The sequence below is a fragment of the Aegilops tauschii genome, chromosome 3 (genome assembly GCF_002575655.3).
Source record: "Aegilops tauschii subsp. strangulata cultivar AL8/78 chromosome 3, Aet v6.0, whole genome shotgun sequence".
Taxonomy (NCBI): Eukaryota; Viridiplantae; Streptophyta; class Magnoliopsida; order Poales; family Poaceae; genus Aegilops; species Aegilops tauschii.
This window is the reverse complement of record NC_053037.3, coordinates 572,426,261-572,443,093: the sequence shown is the minus strand read 5'-3', so window position 1 is coordinate 572,443,093 and position 16,833 is coordinate 572,426,261. Positions and strand designations below refer to the sequence as shown.

The window sequence follows — 16,833 nt, the reverse complement described above, 5'->3', positions numbered from 1 at the left end:
ATTATGTTTGTTGTGCTTTGTATTTTTTATGAACATTTTGCCTACACTTTACTTTGATTTTATAATAGAAAATCCGGATACTTTTTCAAAGAAAAATAACCTTTAATTTTGTGAATATATGTGCTCGGGACGTTCGGTTCAAACATGGACCCATCATACGCACATGGGCACGGGCCCCACCACACAGCGGACCCGGTCAGACCGCGACCGGCCTCCTTTCTGATCTGATCTCCACCCCGAACCCGGCGAACGATCTTGACGGGAACTCCAGATAAGCCTCAGGGGCAGCCGCGTCTTTTCACAATAATCACCAGTTCGTACAAACAATCCTACTCCTTCCCTATATAAACACTCTCTCTCGCTAACGAAATCCCCTTCCCCATCCCTTCCATTCGCTCCCGTGATTTAAATTATTAAGGATTCTAATTTATTTGTCCCCTTCCTCGTCTACCCAGTAGCTTCCACGGCTCGCTTTTCTACTTTGTTTGCACCAATTAGGCAATAAAATTCCGGCGCGAGCTCCGTCGGATTCGCCTCCCGGTCGCCGCGCGCAGCTAGCTTCCGGCGTCTCCCCAGGCCCACCGGTCCGTCCGGTGATCGCGCGGCGCGGGGTTTCGGTGGTGGATCGTCGGCAGATTCGGTTCCGGCCTCCGGTAAGGCGATTCGCCGGCTCCTGTGCGCTAAGTTTGGCGGGATTTTCGCTCGACTGTGGTTTGATTCTCTGGCTGGAGGTTTCAGGGGATGGCGCGCCGCGGGTTGCTCAAGGCGGCTCTACTGGCGTGCTTGCTCGTCCTTTGCTCCGGGAGAGGTAAACGATTAGCTTAGCCCTCCTCTTTTCAGCTTGCTGTAATTTGTTAACTGTAAATGATTGGCCTCCCTGATTTATTTTCACGTCCTGCGCGCATTTGGAGCTCTTTGTTGTGCTTACTTAATTGGTTTGGTTTGCTTCCAAACTGGAAACATGTGTAGAAAACTTCGACCGACAACACCAAATTATAACTAGAGATGTGAAACTCAAATGACCAGCAAAGGAAAAACACATGTATCACTAGTGCATTCACATTCCAAATGCCTGGCCTGGTCTTGTAGAATGGTCAGATTCAGAATCAATCTTTTTTCTTCCTGTATATAAGACGGTTCAGCTTAACTTTAAAAGGTAACGGTGAATTTCAGATCCAGAGAAACAGAGCAAAAGGCTGTTGGAAAGATAGTATGCACTACACTTAATTCTGAGTAATACTATAACATATCCTTATCAACTTTGATTTTACAAGTCACCTTGCCATGTTACATGATTCTTTCCTCCATGTACCCAGCATTATCCATGTTGCTCTTGATGCTGATGTTTCTAAGTTTGTGCTACAGTACCTACGGTTATACAACAGCCATCCACTACCATATACAACTCAACCCTTGCCAAGACACTAGTGGAATATGCTGCTGCCGTAAGTTCATTTTTTCAACATTCAGTATTATACAGTATTAGTTTGTCAAATTCTTTCTGGTACCTTGCAAAATCCCTCAAAAGTATACTCTGTTAGTACAGTTTCTACCATTTATCTCCGCAAATTTGGAGTTAAGTTTGGTGATGTCTTGCAGATCTATACTGCTGATTTGACACAATTGTTTACCTGGACATGTGATAGATGTGGTGACCTGATTGAGGTAAGGCTTCTTACCACTCTGAGTGCTTTCTGTTTTCTGTGACATAAGAAACGACTATCCAACTTCATACAACACTGTTATGGATGATGAAGTAAACTTGTTGAATGACCCAGGGGTTTGAGATGATGGACATCATCGTAGATGTGGAGAACTGCTTAGAGGTTCGTCCCTACTTGCCTTCAGTGTGTTTATCTCTATGTTTCTTCCGCCTGCTAAGTGCCTGGGTTGATCCCTTTTTTCACGATGAACAAGCAGGCATATGTTGGTTTTGCCAGTGATATTAATGCTGTTGTCGTTGTGTTTAGAGGAACTCAAGAGAACAGGTAATTACCACACACACCTCATTTTGTTTGGTTGTAATAAAATTGTAATCTATGTTTTGATTCAGAATGTTTTGTCACTGATTTTACGTATTTTGAATTCATTCTTGTGTACTTAGAATTATAAATCCTTGACATGTTTCCTTAGTTTGCATATTTTTCTCCATATGCATGTAATAGTCATTTAAAAGTGTGTCAATATACTTTATAACCCCTCAACTGTATTCATCTTCCAATTTATCAGCATCCAGAACTGGATAGAGGACTTGTTATGGAAACAACTTGATCTTGATTACCCTGGCATGCCTGAAGCAATGGTGAGCATAGCTAAAGCATATAGTTAATGCAATTGTGTCGAACCAAAATCTCTAGTAATGCTCGATTCGTATAGGTACACCGAGGATTTTACTCTGCTTATCATAACACAACCATACGCGATGGAATGGTCAGCGGTATTCAAAAGACTCGGAAATTGCATGGAGATGTTCCGATCATGGTCACAGGGCATTCAATGGGGGCAGCTATGGCTTCATTTTGTGCACTTGATCTTGTTGTGAGTACTGAACTCTGTTTGCTCGTAAATACATTAAAGTTGAGCTTCTCCTATTATATTCTCATAGGAAATGGTTTCCCCTAACTTAAATCTGCTAAAATTTTCTCATTGTGAGTTATATGGACCTTTTACATATTTTACTACTGTTTACTTTTAGTTGGTACAGACTTCTACATGTCTGACAGTTTGTTATTTGCCACTTCTTTCTTTCCTGATGGTTTAACCTCCACAGATAACAAGAAATATGTTTTCTTTTTAGGTGAACTTCGGGTTAGATGATGTGAAGCTGATGACATTTGGGCAACCTCGCGTCGGCAATGCTGCTTTTGCTTCTTACTTCAAGAGATACTTGCCTCACGCGATTCGAGTTACTAACGCAAATGATATCGTCCCTCACCTGCCACCATACTTCTCATTCTTCCCACAGAAGACCTACCATCACTTCCCAAGAGAGGTATGCTCCACTCTGTGGCACTCTTGCTGTTTCTACTACTTGTGTAGACACCTATTTACACCTGTTCATGCTCGATACATGCACATAGTGCCTCTTGAAAAATGCATTCAGTCCTGTGTAGTTCGTGCATAGTGCCATATTGTTTCTTACTTGGGGATCAAACCTTCCCCTGTAAACCAATTGCATCAGTTTCCACTGTATAACGCCATGCTGTTCCTGCCCTCCCTTCCTTCAGGTATGGGTCCATGATGTCGGGCTCGGGAGCCTGGTATACACGGTGGAGCAGATCTGCGACGACTCCGGCGAAGACCCGGCATGCAGCAGGTCCCTCCCTCTCTCTCCCCGCACCACCATCCCCCCTGAATTGTACCACTACGTGCCTCATGGTACCCGCTCTTGGTTAACATTGTTCGCCGCCTTCTCAGGTCTGTGAGCGGCAACAGCATTCAAGACCACATAACCTACCTGGGCGTGAGCATGCACGCTGAGGCCTGGAGCAGCTGCAGGATCGTCATGGACTACGCCGAGCTGCGGTACAAGATGGACCTCCATGGAAACGTCGTCTTGTCGAAGCAGCACCAGCAGCCCGGTCTGTCGGACGAGCGAAGAAGACACAGCGCCCAGTGAAACCAATGTAAACAAGTTCTGTATCATCATAGTAGCACCACGCACGCAACTTGTCATTCCCCTCTCTGCTTCATTGTTTCTGCATCCAGAGAGGGGATAACACAACCACGCTCGACAGGAAAATGCTTGCTGTAAATGTTTGCTTGGTAATGTGAAGCATTTTCCAGTACAAAATACCTCTGTTCTCTTTGCTCGCCTGTTACCACTGAAGTTCTCTTCCATGGTATTCATGGTCGTCGCTCCCACAATCAACGCGATCAGTTTGAAAATGTTTTGAGCTGATTTGCAAGATGCGCGCATGACTGACAAAAATAGCAGTATATACATGAACAACATGGTTTCCAGGAACAAAAGTAGGGATAACATATGGGCACTGAAATTCTGAATAACCTGGTACTTTTGCTGCATGCTAAACCATGTTCGCACGAAGATACAAGCAGAAGTACGCCGAAGCTAATACAAATAAATGACCGATCCCGCGACTCGACACAAAAACAATAGCGGCTGTACGAAACATGGGTAATCTCTATCCTATCCCCCAACCAAACCTGAAATCTCATCCATCAGAAGAAACTGCCTGGCACGGTTGCGCAATCAGTTCCAGAACACAGGTGCAGCGGTGCGTACTCGTCGACATCGTGTAACTGCAGAAGAATGAAAGGAAGGGCCTGACAGACGCAGCTCTGCGGCTTCGACGGTCTTGCAGTTCCCTTTCCTACATTTCCAGCTGCATCTTGTAGGCTCCTGAGCTCTAAAGGAGACGAGTACATGACACAATCACATTCGCAAGGAATGGACGCCGCCCGGAGAAGGCATGTCAACTGCAACAACTTACAGATAAAGCAACCGTGAGGCAGTGCTGATGGCAAGAAAAGCCTTTATTCACAGACAACGGGACAGAGCTGGAACAAACACCGTGTTCCTAAACCTGGCCCGTCTGGTGCTGATGAGCAAACTCGTCGACCCCCTGCTAGAGTGACGTCGTGAAAGAGAACTGTCCAGTTTACTCATTTGTACTATCAAAGCTGTCGTTCGGTCGCTTCCGCTCTCTGGAGTTCTCCCCCCACATTTTAGCGTCCGCAATGGCGCGCTGCCTGTCAGCGGTCCTGGGGGTTTCTCTCTTCCTTCCTGTCTGTGCTGGGCTGCCTGCCTGTGATCCTGCCATGTCCATTTCATCCAATCCTGACCTCCGGCCAGAATCACCACCAGTAGAACTAGTCCGGCTGACCTCCCCTCCGTGCTTTGATGTCCTAGGAGAATGATGATTTGGTGAGCGTCCGTTGCGCTGTTCGCTGTTCCGCCCACCAACATTTCTGGCCCTAGGGGTCGATGAATTGCTCCGAGTATGTTGAGTTGGGGCATTTGGATCATATGTCTGAGAAGCTAGATATGAGAGAGCAGTGACAACATCTCCTATATGAGGACGGGTTGTGGCTTGCTCTTGCAAACACATGGCAGCAACAGCTAAAGCCTGATACAGACCCCTCATGGGAAACCGGCCTTGAAGCATTGGGTCAGCCATCTTCGGAAACTTCCTGCGATCCTTGAAGAGTGGACGAGCCTGCAGATCAGACGAGATGTATTATTATCCAAACTCAATGACCAGAAGTTATATCTTCTGCTAAGAAACTGCAGTGGCAACTGGTTCCAGATAGTAATTTTAGAAAAGTGACAGAAAAGAACATTTTCAGTCAATGGCTTAGCTGGCAGGATGGTGTTTCACTAAGAAAGCTGAAGTGAAACCAGGAGCTACTTGCAAACCCTGGCAGAAAATTATCAGGTATAGCCTGCCAACTGAAATAACTATAGCATAGAAGCATACCCATGCCACCAGGTTTTGCTCCCCCTGGGGTTTGGTGTTGTCGATTGCTTTGCGCCCTGTAATCAGTTCAAGGAAAACAACGCCAAAGCTATAGACATCTGATTTCACTGTGAGCTGCCCAGTCATAGCATATTCTGGGGCACAGTAGCCATAAGTTCCCATCACACGTGTTGAAACATGAGTGTTGTCACCAACTGGACCGAGTTTTGCAAGGCCAAAGTCAGACAGCTTCGGGTGAAACCCTTCACCAAGAAGAATGTTTGACGATTTGAAATCCCGGTAAATAACAGGAGGGCTGGCCTTGTCATGAAGATGCTCTAAGCCCTTGGCTGCACCTGCAGCTATCTTCATCCGTGTGTTCCAGTCAAGAGGTTCCTTCTCAGGTGGCACATCTACATATATTAGAAAATAATACTTTAGCCTTCAACTAAAGATGCCATTGATTTTTAAAGGATTCATGAAGCAGTCATGCTGAGTACATATGTAATAATAAAAATACTACGTACTTTGTATATACTGCTATAAGCACACACGGAATTTTTAAAGATGGCATTGCAAAGAGAAGATAAACGAACCATGCAAGTGATCTTCTAATGAGCCCAGTGGCATAAACTCATAAACAAGGAGGCGTTGGTCACCATCAGCACAATAACCAATTAGATTGACAAGGTTAGTGTGATGCAAGAGACTGAGCATGAGGACCTCAACAAGGAATTCTCTATTTCCTTGGAGACCGTTACGATCAAGTTGCTTCACAGCAACAGCCTGAGAAGTACAATCAGTTTGTTAGTGTCCAGGACTAACCCAATTAAAATAAACATAGAAACTCTACCAACATTTCGCATAAGAGGTGAATATTTCAGCTGAATCGCTCAAAATCTATAAGTTAGAGTGTATTCAGGAAGATCTCAGTGTATAGAGACGGTATACTGACCTGCCCACTCTCTAGGCGACCTTTATATACACGTCCGAAACCTCCCTCACCCAACATGCAATCTTGTCTGAAGTTCTTAGTGGCAGCAGCAAGCTCACGGAAAGTGAAAATCTGTGCGGCAATGTTTTGGCTGCTCCCATCGCGAGGGATGGTTAGATGATTATTCTTAGGGTCTGATCCACCCTGCAGCCTCAATTTATCTGAGCAGAAAAGGGTTCAGAGTTAGCAGTCAGTTTTAGTAGAATCAGTTAAATTAAATAATTTAACAGGAAAAAAGTGGTTCACTCTTAGAGCACCAACATTCTGCCAGCAGAGAGTAGAAACATTAAAAGAAGTTGAGTGGTATTAGATGAAGGAAACTTTGCTACTACTCTAGAAGGACTTCAGCTTGAAGGAAATACCTATTTTTAACCATTTGTCTTAACCACGCAACAACAACAAAATCATATTCCTCCCATGGGAGCTAGTGAACAGCCACATTTAAGTAGAAGGCTTGGAATTAATACTCAGCTTGTTTGAAACAGCCGTTAGGTAGAGAAAAATTCGGCAAGGAAACTTTGCTACATGAAGGAAACTTTGCTACTCTACAAGGACTTTAGCTTGAAGGAAAAACCTATTTTTAACCATTCTTCTTAACCACACAACAACAAAAAAACATATTCCTCTCCTGGGAGCTAGTGAACAGCCACATTTAGGGAGAAGGCTTGGAATTAATACTCAGCTTGTTTGAAACAACCGTTAGCTAGAGAAAGATTCGGCAATCAGTTTCTGAAGTAACACCAGGAGCATTACCACAATGATGTAAATATTGAAAGTATTTTCTACAATTCCTCCATCACTCAGTTTCATGAGAAGAAAGGATCCTCTGCCAGTCTTTTGTACACCAGAATAGGCAGGGTCCTCTTAGTATCAGTCTTCTGTACGCTACCATTGGCTTGCGCTTTATGCTGCCAAACCGGCAAACCTCCCAAGGAAAGGAATGGCAGATAAATTGTGAATCGCCACGACGAGTTAGCGGCCTAGCTGGACAAATACACGGCCTCAAACATAACCACTATATGTAAAAAGGAGTATTGAAATGGCAGCCACATCATGTGTGTGTGTCCTCCCCTCTCCTATCTCATCGACTGTATACTCTCGCGTGCTATGTGCCTAGGGTTCAAGGGATGGTAACAAAATATCCATGACTTAGTACCCATGCATAGACAGCCTGCTACCTGTTGTCCGAGTTTCAGTATTGCCAGAACAAGTACCCAGCTCTCAATCCAACGCGCTATGTGCTAACTAACCACGGCTAAAAACAATCCAAGCACCAGCATATGCATTCCCATCTCTTGCTCACTAAGTGTAGCAAAAGTAGCACACATAGTCAGTCCTACTGTCAAGATGGCAGCTCAGCCCATTCCTCTGCTTCCACCCACCACAACCATGGCTGGCACGCAGTAAGCAAGCAAAAGTAGAAGCGCAGTACAATAAACAACACCACGCCGCTGCCGCCGCCGCAGGTCTCCTAGCAAGTACTAGCAACGCGAAGCAAAGAGAAAGCTAAAGCCAGAGGTGGAGAGGGATTTGCAATTGCAAGATCCAGCGGGCGCACCTGATCCGGCGCGATCCGAGACCGCGCCGTCCTTGGCGCGGGGGTCCTTGGCGTCGGGCACCGGCTTGCGGCCCTCCGCCTCCAGGGCCGGGCCGAAGCAGGAGAAGCAGCTCATCCAGGCGCGCTCCCTCCTCTCCTCCGCTCCCTCGCCGGAACCAGGAAAACGCGTGGAGGACGCGGACAGGAGAGGCCGCCGCGCCGGGGCGGACGACGCGGGATCCCCTCCCGGCGAGGATCTCCGCTTGCGGGGAGGGACGGCCCCCAAGCAAGACTGGATTTTTAGGCGGGGGGGCGGGAGGGGAGGGTGGAATTGGGGGAGGGGGAGTGGGATGGAAGCTACAGGAAGGGGGAGAAGAACATGAGGCTGGGGAGGGAGGGAGAGGAAAGAGGAGTGTGGAGGAGGAGCAAAAGTCAGCTCTGGCTGTCCGAGCGGAGAGGGGAGAGGGGGGATCTTTGGGGGCACAATCCGTTTCTCTCTCCATGCCTGCCGCTGACAGTGCCACCTCGGCAGGCATTGAAACTTCTCGCGTCATCCACAATTCAAATTCACACTGGCAGGCGGTACAGTGCAGCGGTTACGTTTTCTCTTTCGCACACACGTAGTATATGGAGCAACAATCTGTATGTACTCCTTGATGCGTGGCTAGCGTACGCACGCCCATCCATTTGTGGTGGTGGTAGTGGATCCTGTCACGTATCTTTAATTTATTTTGTTTATTTAAACATTTATTTATTATGGTGGAGAGAGTCGGTCGTCGACTGACCGCGGCAAAGCAAGGACGGCCATGCACACACCACATGTGTGATTCGCGTGGGGAATACTACTACTACTACCATTTGTGATTCATCTACCGAAGCTCAACTATCACCACGGAAGCAGGAGGAGGAGGAGGAGGAGTAATGATAAAGCTTATCGGAAACGGCGCTGTGGAGTTTTTGTTTTTGTTTTTGTGGGGGTAGTTTGCGCCGGGCCGGGCCGGGCCACAAGGATGAACGATGATGATGTCCCTCTGGAAGGAGGGACGAACGGGTGGTGCTCCGGTGTTTCGCCGGTCGTCGTCGGCTTTGTCGTCTGTCTCGTGCGCGCGTTCCCCTAGAAATTAAACTAGTACTACCACGGATACGATCAAGCGACCGAAGCGGATCGACTCGATCCATGGAGGTGGAGAGAGTATCTATCCTGCCCTGCCCACGGATACGGATGCCTGCTCGCTCCATGGCCGTTTCCTGCCGCCCCCCACCCCACGCGGTGCCGTGCCACGCCATGCCATCATGGCCGACGTGGCCATCTGCAAAATGCGCGCGCCGAATCGGTATCTCGCGTCAGGTGTCTGTGCATCGCGGTGCCAGACACAACATGAAGCGTACAAGCAGGGCGCGCGGAGCTGAGAACGTGCGTGCCGTCAGGATCCAGAAACACAGCTGGGTGGAGCACGCAGAGACGCGTCGTCCCGTGACCCAGAGCCGGGAGGGGAACGCCAGGTCCCGCATATTCCACAGGCCATTGGAGAGAAACGGCACACATGGCTTTACAGCAGCAGTGCGCGCGTGTCAGGGGCTCCATGCCACGCTGGTCGTGGTCAGGGTCCGTCTCTCCCGGCCCACGAGACGTACGTATGGCGCGAACCGCTATAGATGGAAGCAGCCAAGCCAACCGCTGCGCTGCGCGTCACAGGGACGGAAACGGAAAAGGACATGGCGACGGCGACGGCGCTGTCCGGTCCGGATCCATGGACGCGTGGCGCGCCCCCGCCCGGGCGCAATCCCTGCGTCTGCGTGCGTACGAGCCGCCGTCCCTAGGACTAGGACGTGGAGTTGGCGCGCGCCGTGCCATGCCGCCGCCCGGGACGCTCCGGACGCGCACGCACGCACGCACGCCATCTCTCGCAATCCCCACGCATCATCCTCATTGAGTCCGGGTGCCGGGGAGAGGGCAACCACGACAACGGGCACGCACACGATCGAGGAGTATCACGCCCGCCCGCTCATGGCACACGAGCAGGCAGGACGACGAACCTAACCTACGGGGAGAAAGAAAACGTGGAGTGGAGCAAGACCCTACGCCACGCCCGCCCGCGTCAGCCTGCCTGCCCGCCTGCCTCTGCCTTCACCAATGACCAATCGCCGTCGTACGGCCGGGCCGACCTCGCTTTCCTCCCGGCCAACAGGACCAGGAGAAATTGGACAAGAAAAAGGCGCTACCCCATGCCGCGCCTGCCTTGCCTTGAATTGATCCGGCCGACCTCATTCCACCAGGACATAAAAATGATCGGATATGCGTTGGCCGCATCGTTCGGCTCTCGGCTCGGCTCGGCGAGCATCCATCTTGCACCCATACATCCTTAAATGACTCCATTTATAACCATAAGGGCATCTTCAACGTTAACGCGTAAATTTGCTCTGACATTTGTTCGCGGACTGTCCGTGAACATTAATGTTGGAGGAAGCTATCTGATGCTATCATGTACTCCCTCCGTCCCATAATATCAGAGTGTTTTTGACACTGCACTAGTGTCAAAAACGCTCTTATATTATGGAACGGAGGGAGTATATAACTATCAGTAAAGGGCAATTTGAAATTCAAATAAAAGTCTGATTCATAGCGCGTGCCGGATCACACACTCAATCACATCCAGAAAAAAAAGGCAAGTATGCTTAAATTTGCTGCATATCATGCACGCTCAAGGTGTCGTCGCCGCCGCGTATATGTAGCCTCCATCTCCATCTCCGCCGCCGCCTCCTCCTCCTTGTCCACCGCCTCCAACTCCTCATGATGCCGACACAACATCTTGTAGTTGATGGCTTGCACGATCATTCTTGCATCAGCATCCAAAGACTCCAACTTCAAGGACAACATCTTGGCGTCCTCGCGTCGGCTGCGATCTTCACCTCCTTCTCCTTGAGCATGGTCTTCTTTTATTCGATTAAGGACCTCTTCTCTTCGAGCACCAGCTTCTTCTCGGTCACCTCCATCAACAGGTTGAACTACCCGCCTTTTTCTCCTCCTTGATCTCTGAGCACTTGACGTTTGCCTCCTCCTTCTTCGACAATATGTCCTCAAACTTCTCCCTCAACTTGGCAGCCGCACCTTCTCACTTCACCCTCTCTTCCTCCCACTTCTTTCTCCGAAACCCTCTTCTAATATTCTTGGGCGGTTCTTTTGTTGGGTCGGTTGGGTCCCCGGTTTCTTCCTCGTGGCTTAGGCGAAAGTCTTGGCTATGCATAGGTTCCACTTTGGTTGCTCATTCAACTTCAATCAACAACTTATGACGGTGAAGTTTTTCTTCTCCAACTTTCTGAACATCGTACATGCACAAGATGGCAACAAAGAAAAAACATTGTCAAGACCTATGCATGCATATCCGGCTAGTGATCAACAAAAGTATGCATATCTGGATGATGGTCAACAATATTTTGCATATCCGGCTACAAAACTATGCATGTTCGGCTACAAAGCTATGCATATCCGGCAAGTATCAACAAAAATATGCATATCCAGTGGATTTGCGCACCGCTAGGCGGCCGTGCGATGAGATGCTTCAAGTGGCCGCAATACTTCTAGATGGACTCTTGGATGGTGTGCCATCGATGGTTGAGGGATTTTGATTCACGGTTACGGATGACCACGTCGGAGTAGGGCGTGAAATGCTTGTGTTCATAGAACCATATGTGAATGTTGTCCTAGAAGGTTGCCCCCTTTTGCTCCATGCCATGGATCGGATCGAGGCTAGTGACCAACCATGCATCGCACAACAGCTCATCCTCCCGCACGGTGAAGCTTCCTCCTCTACCCCTCTTCTTCGGATCACCAGCAAGATCATCCAGATCATCGTCCTCGCCCTCGTCTTCCTCCTCCTCCTGTTGATGTCAGGTAGCCCAATCTGCCCGTTGTGTGCCCATTTGGGTGTTGGCCTGCTGCGTGCCGGTCTGGGTGTAGTTGCCGGACTAGTTGGGATCTGAGTCTTCCACATGCCCATCGTCATAGGCACCACCTCCTCCACCTCCGTCGTGAATGATCTCAATCATCTCCCGGTCCTCGTCGTAGGCCGGCACCCCTGTTTTAGGCATACACGCGAACAACGTGTGGGCACCCATCTGCTCCCTTCCCGCATTCTGCGTCTGGACAAGCTGCGGCGAAGAACACTTCGAGAAGATCAGCGATGCTGCACGGTGGCAGCTGCGGGGGTTTGCCTACCCAGCTGCTTCACGGCGTAGAAGTACATAGCCTTGTAATGCTCCGGGCATGGCAGCGTCTATACGGTGGGCGACACCATTTGCGCACTACTGCCACGACCTCCACCTCATTCTTTTGGTTGGGTCGGGGGTGTCAGAGTCCTATGTGTCTGTTGTCCGGACTCCCCCCCCTCCCGCCCCCGCCCCTGACGTTAACTTGGTCCCGACCACTCGACGGACCGATACATGACCATGTTGGATGGCACAACTCGTCCGTGCAGCTCGGTCCTGATGTATGTGGGCGGTTCGAGGGTCGGCGTTGGAGAGGCCCTAACCCTTACTTTTAAAAACTTAAATCCACGTAGACACATGCACATCGATCATCACACACAAATACAAATCGAAGCATTGTCAAAACGCAAAATTTGTTCATAGTGCATAACTGAAACATAAACAGCACCGTTTAGTTATTTCCGGAGTGGATCCACATATGCTTCACAAGATCATTGAGAAGTTGCATATGCAGTTGTTGATTTAAAAATTGATGATGCATCTCAAGAAAGTTGGCCATATGCTCCGCCTCTTGTTGTGGGTTGGTGCGTCCGGTTGTAGATGCTCTTATGTGGCAAACTGAAACTTCGAACCTTGTCGTACTATATACACCTCCTCTTCTTCGGGCTAGCTCTGGCCCGCCTCTAGCCTGCATAGTTACGTCATTTTCAACACAGACCCCTAAACAGACATAGTATACATGACGTGTGATATGGGAGCTGACAATTAAACCCTATCCATCAAACGGTTGAACACACTTTAAATGAAGTTTGAACAAACCGAACAAATTTCATGCAAACCGGACAATTTTTTATTTAAACCGGACCAAATTCATTACATTCTCGTCATATTTTATTGAACAAAATAATCCGAAGTGAACACAATTTAAATCTTTGCCAACGTTCGTATTCCAAGTCCTTGTTGTTCCCCATGTCCGGCATCTTCATCAGCCCTGAGCCCTGAGAAGTGAAGTTGCGGGTCGCTGGCGAGGGAGAGTAAGACATGGGACGTGGATGTGCCCACATGCCACACTGACGCCTCCGTCTCCCATGCCCTACCCTTCCTCGTTGGAGTCTGCGGCCTTGACGTCGTTGGTTGAGGTGTGGTCCACGATAGACACGGACAGGGCCATCTGGTGGTCGTTGCGGCACGGGGCGAACCGTGCGGGTGGCCCGAACGATAGAGAGTTGTTGACATGCCGTCTGTTATCGCCTACGGTACCAGCGCCACCTTCGTGCCAGGTTCCCTGCAGCCTGTGCAAAAGTCGGCTTTATCCGTTCGAGGGGCAAGTGAAGAGGAGAGAGAAAGGGTACGGGAGCGAGGGATCTTTCATAGGGAAGTAAATGGCACGAATAATTTCCGTTCCGAATCTGCACCCACATCCGTTTTTATGGATATGGTATGCACTTGCACGAATCTATTAGGTATGGATGCACATACAGATTTTTGTCAACCAGATATCTGATGGATATGGATTATCCGATATTTTTTGCTGCTTATCCAAGGTTATGAAATGGGATTATTTGATAAATTTAGACCTTAACAAGCCCAAATACCAAATTAACTCATAAATTAGAATCACCGCATATACCGTATTGGTATGCGTTATGACTTCAGACGCTTGGCCACTCTCTAATTTTATGTGGTTGGATAAAAAATCGTGCTCATATTATTTGCATACTATAAATAAAAACATGTCTCATTGGACATATGACCCGATATTTTTGTGCTTTTCCGGTTCAAATCCGCTTCGTCAGTCCTCATTCAAATTCACATCCGGTCATTAGCCTCTGAATCCGACCCAAATATATGGTAAAGGATATGTCAAAAGCATTATCCGGTTCGATCTGATCTGTTTACAACGCTAATCTCTGAGGGCACAATCCGTTTTGTGGCACGTCAGCGTTGAAATTTCCGGAACATCCATGAATTTCAAGTTCACACGGGCAGGCAAGCAGGCAGGCAGCAGAGGTTGGTTTTCTCTTTCACACCGTATGTGTACATACGTTGTTCATGGCGTACTATATGGTCCAAATAGATACGGGATACATACATAACTTGTACTTTGATCTTTATGATATGAATGAGACACGTATTATCATGCAAAAAAATATAGGATACATACGTAGTAGATCTTGTCACGTATCCATAATTTATTGCGGTGGCTTCGACTGAGGCAAAAGACGGCCACTCATCCCACACATGTGTGATTCGCGTGGGGAATAGTACTTGTATTCAACCGAAAACAAGGAGGAGCTTATCGAGATTCGCGCCGTGGAGCCTGTGCTCGCTCGGCCACATCTGATGATGATGTCCCCGTGGTCCGTGGACGAAAAGAACCGGCGGTGTTCCGGTGTTCCGGCGTTTCGTCGGTCGTCGTCGGCTTTGTCGTCTAGCGCGCGCTTCCCCACCCCAGAGAATTAAATTAAACTCAAAACGACCAAGCGGCTGGAATGGACGCACTCCAGTGATACGAATAATGTCACCCATGATCGATGAGGTGCATCGCGTCAGGTGCTGGCTCCTTGGCCCCAGCCCAGTGTGCATCCATCGTGGTGTCGGTATGCACAGCCATGAAGCGTAGCGTAGGAGCAGTGCGCGCGCAAGCAGGGTTCTGAACGTGCATGCCGCGTCAGAAACTACAGCTGGCTGGAGCACGAACTCGAGAGGGCCCTGCAGATTATATGGCACAGGGATGTACTACATACACACCTGACAGCAGTGCGTGTCAGGTCCCCTAGAAAAAGCAGTGCGTGTCGGAAAAAAACACATATTTAACCTGAGGATGAAAACAATTCATGATCTGAACTGCTTTCAAAAAAATTTCACTGAGCTGACCGTTTCGAGTGGCGCCCGACAGATAGGCGCCACACTATACTGTGCAGCGCCTGGCTCTTAGCCACACGCCGGTCCAGCGTGGCAGCCCTTGCCCCACTCCTGGTTGTGCAGCGCCTAACTGAAAGGAGCTGCACTACCTTATATTAAAACTGTTGTAACTTTTAAGTGCATCCGATGAAAACGTGCCTTATATGAATGTTGTACATTTTTCCGTGTTCTACGCAATGGTGGCATTTTCATCTATGTTAGGATCAATTTGCTTGATGAAAACCCTGTTGCAAAAGTGCATCATAATATAACTGACAGAATCTGTTAAAATTTACAAACTTGGCATGATGATAGCCATTGACCTATAGCTCTTACGCATTTGCAACCTACATGAGTTTTGCACTGCATAATGTGTACTTTCACGCCATGCCTATGCTTGCCATGTTAATCATCTTTAACATGTTCATTTCTTGCATCTAAGTGACTAACATGATATAAGTGAACTTCTGTTACAGAAAATTACATTTTGTAAGATCCATAGTAATTAATCCCGACATCATATGAATATGATCTAACTATGAAAGTTGGAAAATTTTATGTCTACCTTAAGTCCATGTCACTTTCATACCCACTAAATATTTGCATCACTATGTTTTGAGACACTAAAGTACCTAAGACAATGTTCTGCCAGATTGACACGTTAATTTCACCGTCACTGGATGTCAATAGAACTTTGCATTTTGTAAAATGCATAATAAATCAACCATGCTTCATATGGAATAACTTTATATATGAATTTGAGCATCTCCATGTCTACTTTCAGTATATCCAGCGTGTTGCCATGTTAAAAACATTTAACCTGATGTTATGTCGCACTAAAGTAGGCATGATAATGTTGTTGACAAATTTGTTGCATATCTTGACATAATCATATCTTGATTTCTACAAAACCCCTTGGCATGAACTTGATATGCTTTGTTGGGGATCGTTGCAGAAATTAAAATTTTCTACGCATCACCAAGAACAATCTATGGAGTCTTCTAGCAACGAGAGGGAAAAGAGTGCATCTACATACCCTTGTAGATCGCGAGCGGAAGCGTTCAAGTGAACGAGGTGGATGGAGTCGTACTCGTCGTGATCCAAATCACCGATGACCGAGTGCCGAACGGACGGCACCTCCGCGTTCAACACACGTACGGTTGGGAAGATGTCTCCTCCTTCTTGATCCAGCAAGGGGGAGGGAGAGGTTGATGGAGATCCAGCAGCACGACGACGTGGTGGTGGAAGCAGCGGGGATCTCGGCAGGGCTTCGCCAAGCTCAGCGAGAGGTGTCACGGGAGGGAGAGGGAGGCGCCAGGGGCTTGGGTGCGGCTGCCCTCCCTCCCCCCTCTTTATATAGGGGTCCAGGGGGGGCGCCGGCCCCCAGAGATCCCATCTCAAGGGGGGGGGGGGCGGCCAAGGGGGGGTGGACTTGCCCCCCAAGTCAAGTGGGGCGCCCCCCACCCCTAGGGTTTCCAACCCTAGGCGCAGGGGAGGCCCAAGGGGGGCGCACCAGCCCACCAGGGGCTGGTTCCCTTCCCCACTTCAGCCCATGGGGCCCTTCGGGATAGGTGTCCCCACCCGGTGGACCCCCGGGACCCTTCCGGTGGTCCCGGTACAATACCGGTGACCCCCGAAACTTTCCCGGTGGCCGAAATTGGACTTCCTATATATAATTCTTCACCTCCGGACCATTCCGGAACTCCTCGTGACGTCCGGGATCTCATCCGGGACTCCGAACAACTTTTGGATTTCCGCATACTAATATCTCT

The 16,833-nt window shown here is 48.5% G+C and overlaps 2 protein-coding genes across 3 annotated transcripts; one reads left to right on the top strand and one right to left on the bottom strand.

Annotated features, from left to right (window-relative positions):
- Positions 1–372: 372 nt before the first annotated feature.
- LOC109777260 (probable feruloyl esterase A) lies at positions 373–3,793 on the top strand. Of its 2 annotated transcripts, none has more exons than XM_020335907.4 (11): positions 373–653; positions 739–808; positions 1,366–1,445; positions 1,600–1,665; positions 1,779–1,826; positions 1,921–1,988; positions 2,230–2,302; positions 2,377–2,538; positions 2,798–2,992; positions 3,228–3,316; positions 3,418–3,793. In XM_020335907.4, the coding sequence occupies exons 2-11, from the start codon at positions 742–744 to the stop codon at positions 3,617–3,619; spliced, it is 1,050 nt and encodes a 349-aa protein (XP_020191496.1). In that variant the 5' UTR covers positions 373–653; positions 739–741; the 3' UTR covers positions 3,620–3,793. The 2 variants fall into 2 exon arrangements, with proteins under 2 accessions (XP_020191496.1, XP_073367270.1); XM_073511169.1 differs by having other exon boundaries at positions 383–651; positions 701–808.
- Positions 3,794–3,922: 129 nt separating this feature from the next.
- On the bottom strand, positions 3,923–8,546 carry LOC109777259 (receptor-like cytoplasmic kinase 185). The gene is made up of 5 exons (XM_020335905.4): positions 7,973–8,546; positions 6,376–6,575; positions 6,017–6,206; positions 5,442–5,833; positions 3,923–5,180 (listed from the first exon to the last, which is right to left on the bottom strand). Exons 1-5 carry the CDS (start codon positions 8,085–8,087, stop codon positions 4,623–4,625), a joined length of 1,455 nt encoding a protein of 484 aa, XP_020191494.1. The 5' UTR covers positions 8,088–8,546; the 3' UTR covers positions 3,923–4,622.
- Positions 8,547–16,833: the final 8,287 nt, after the last annotated feature.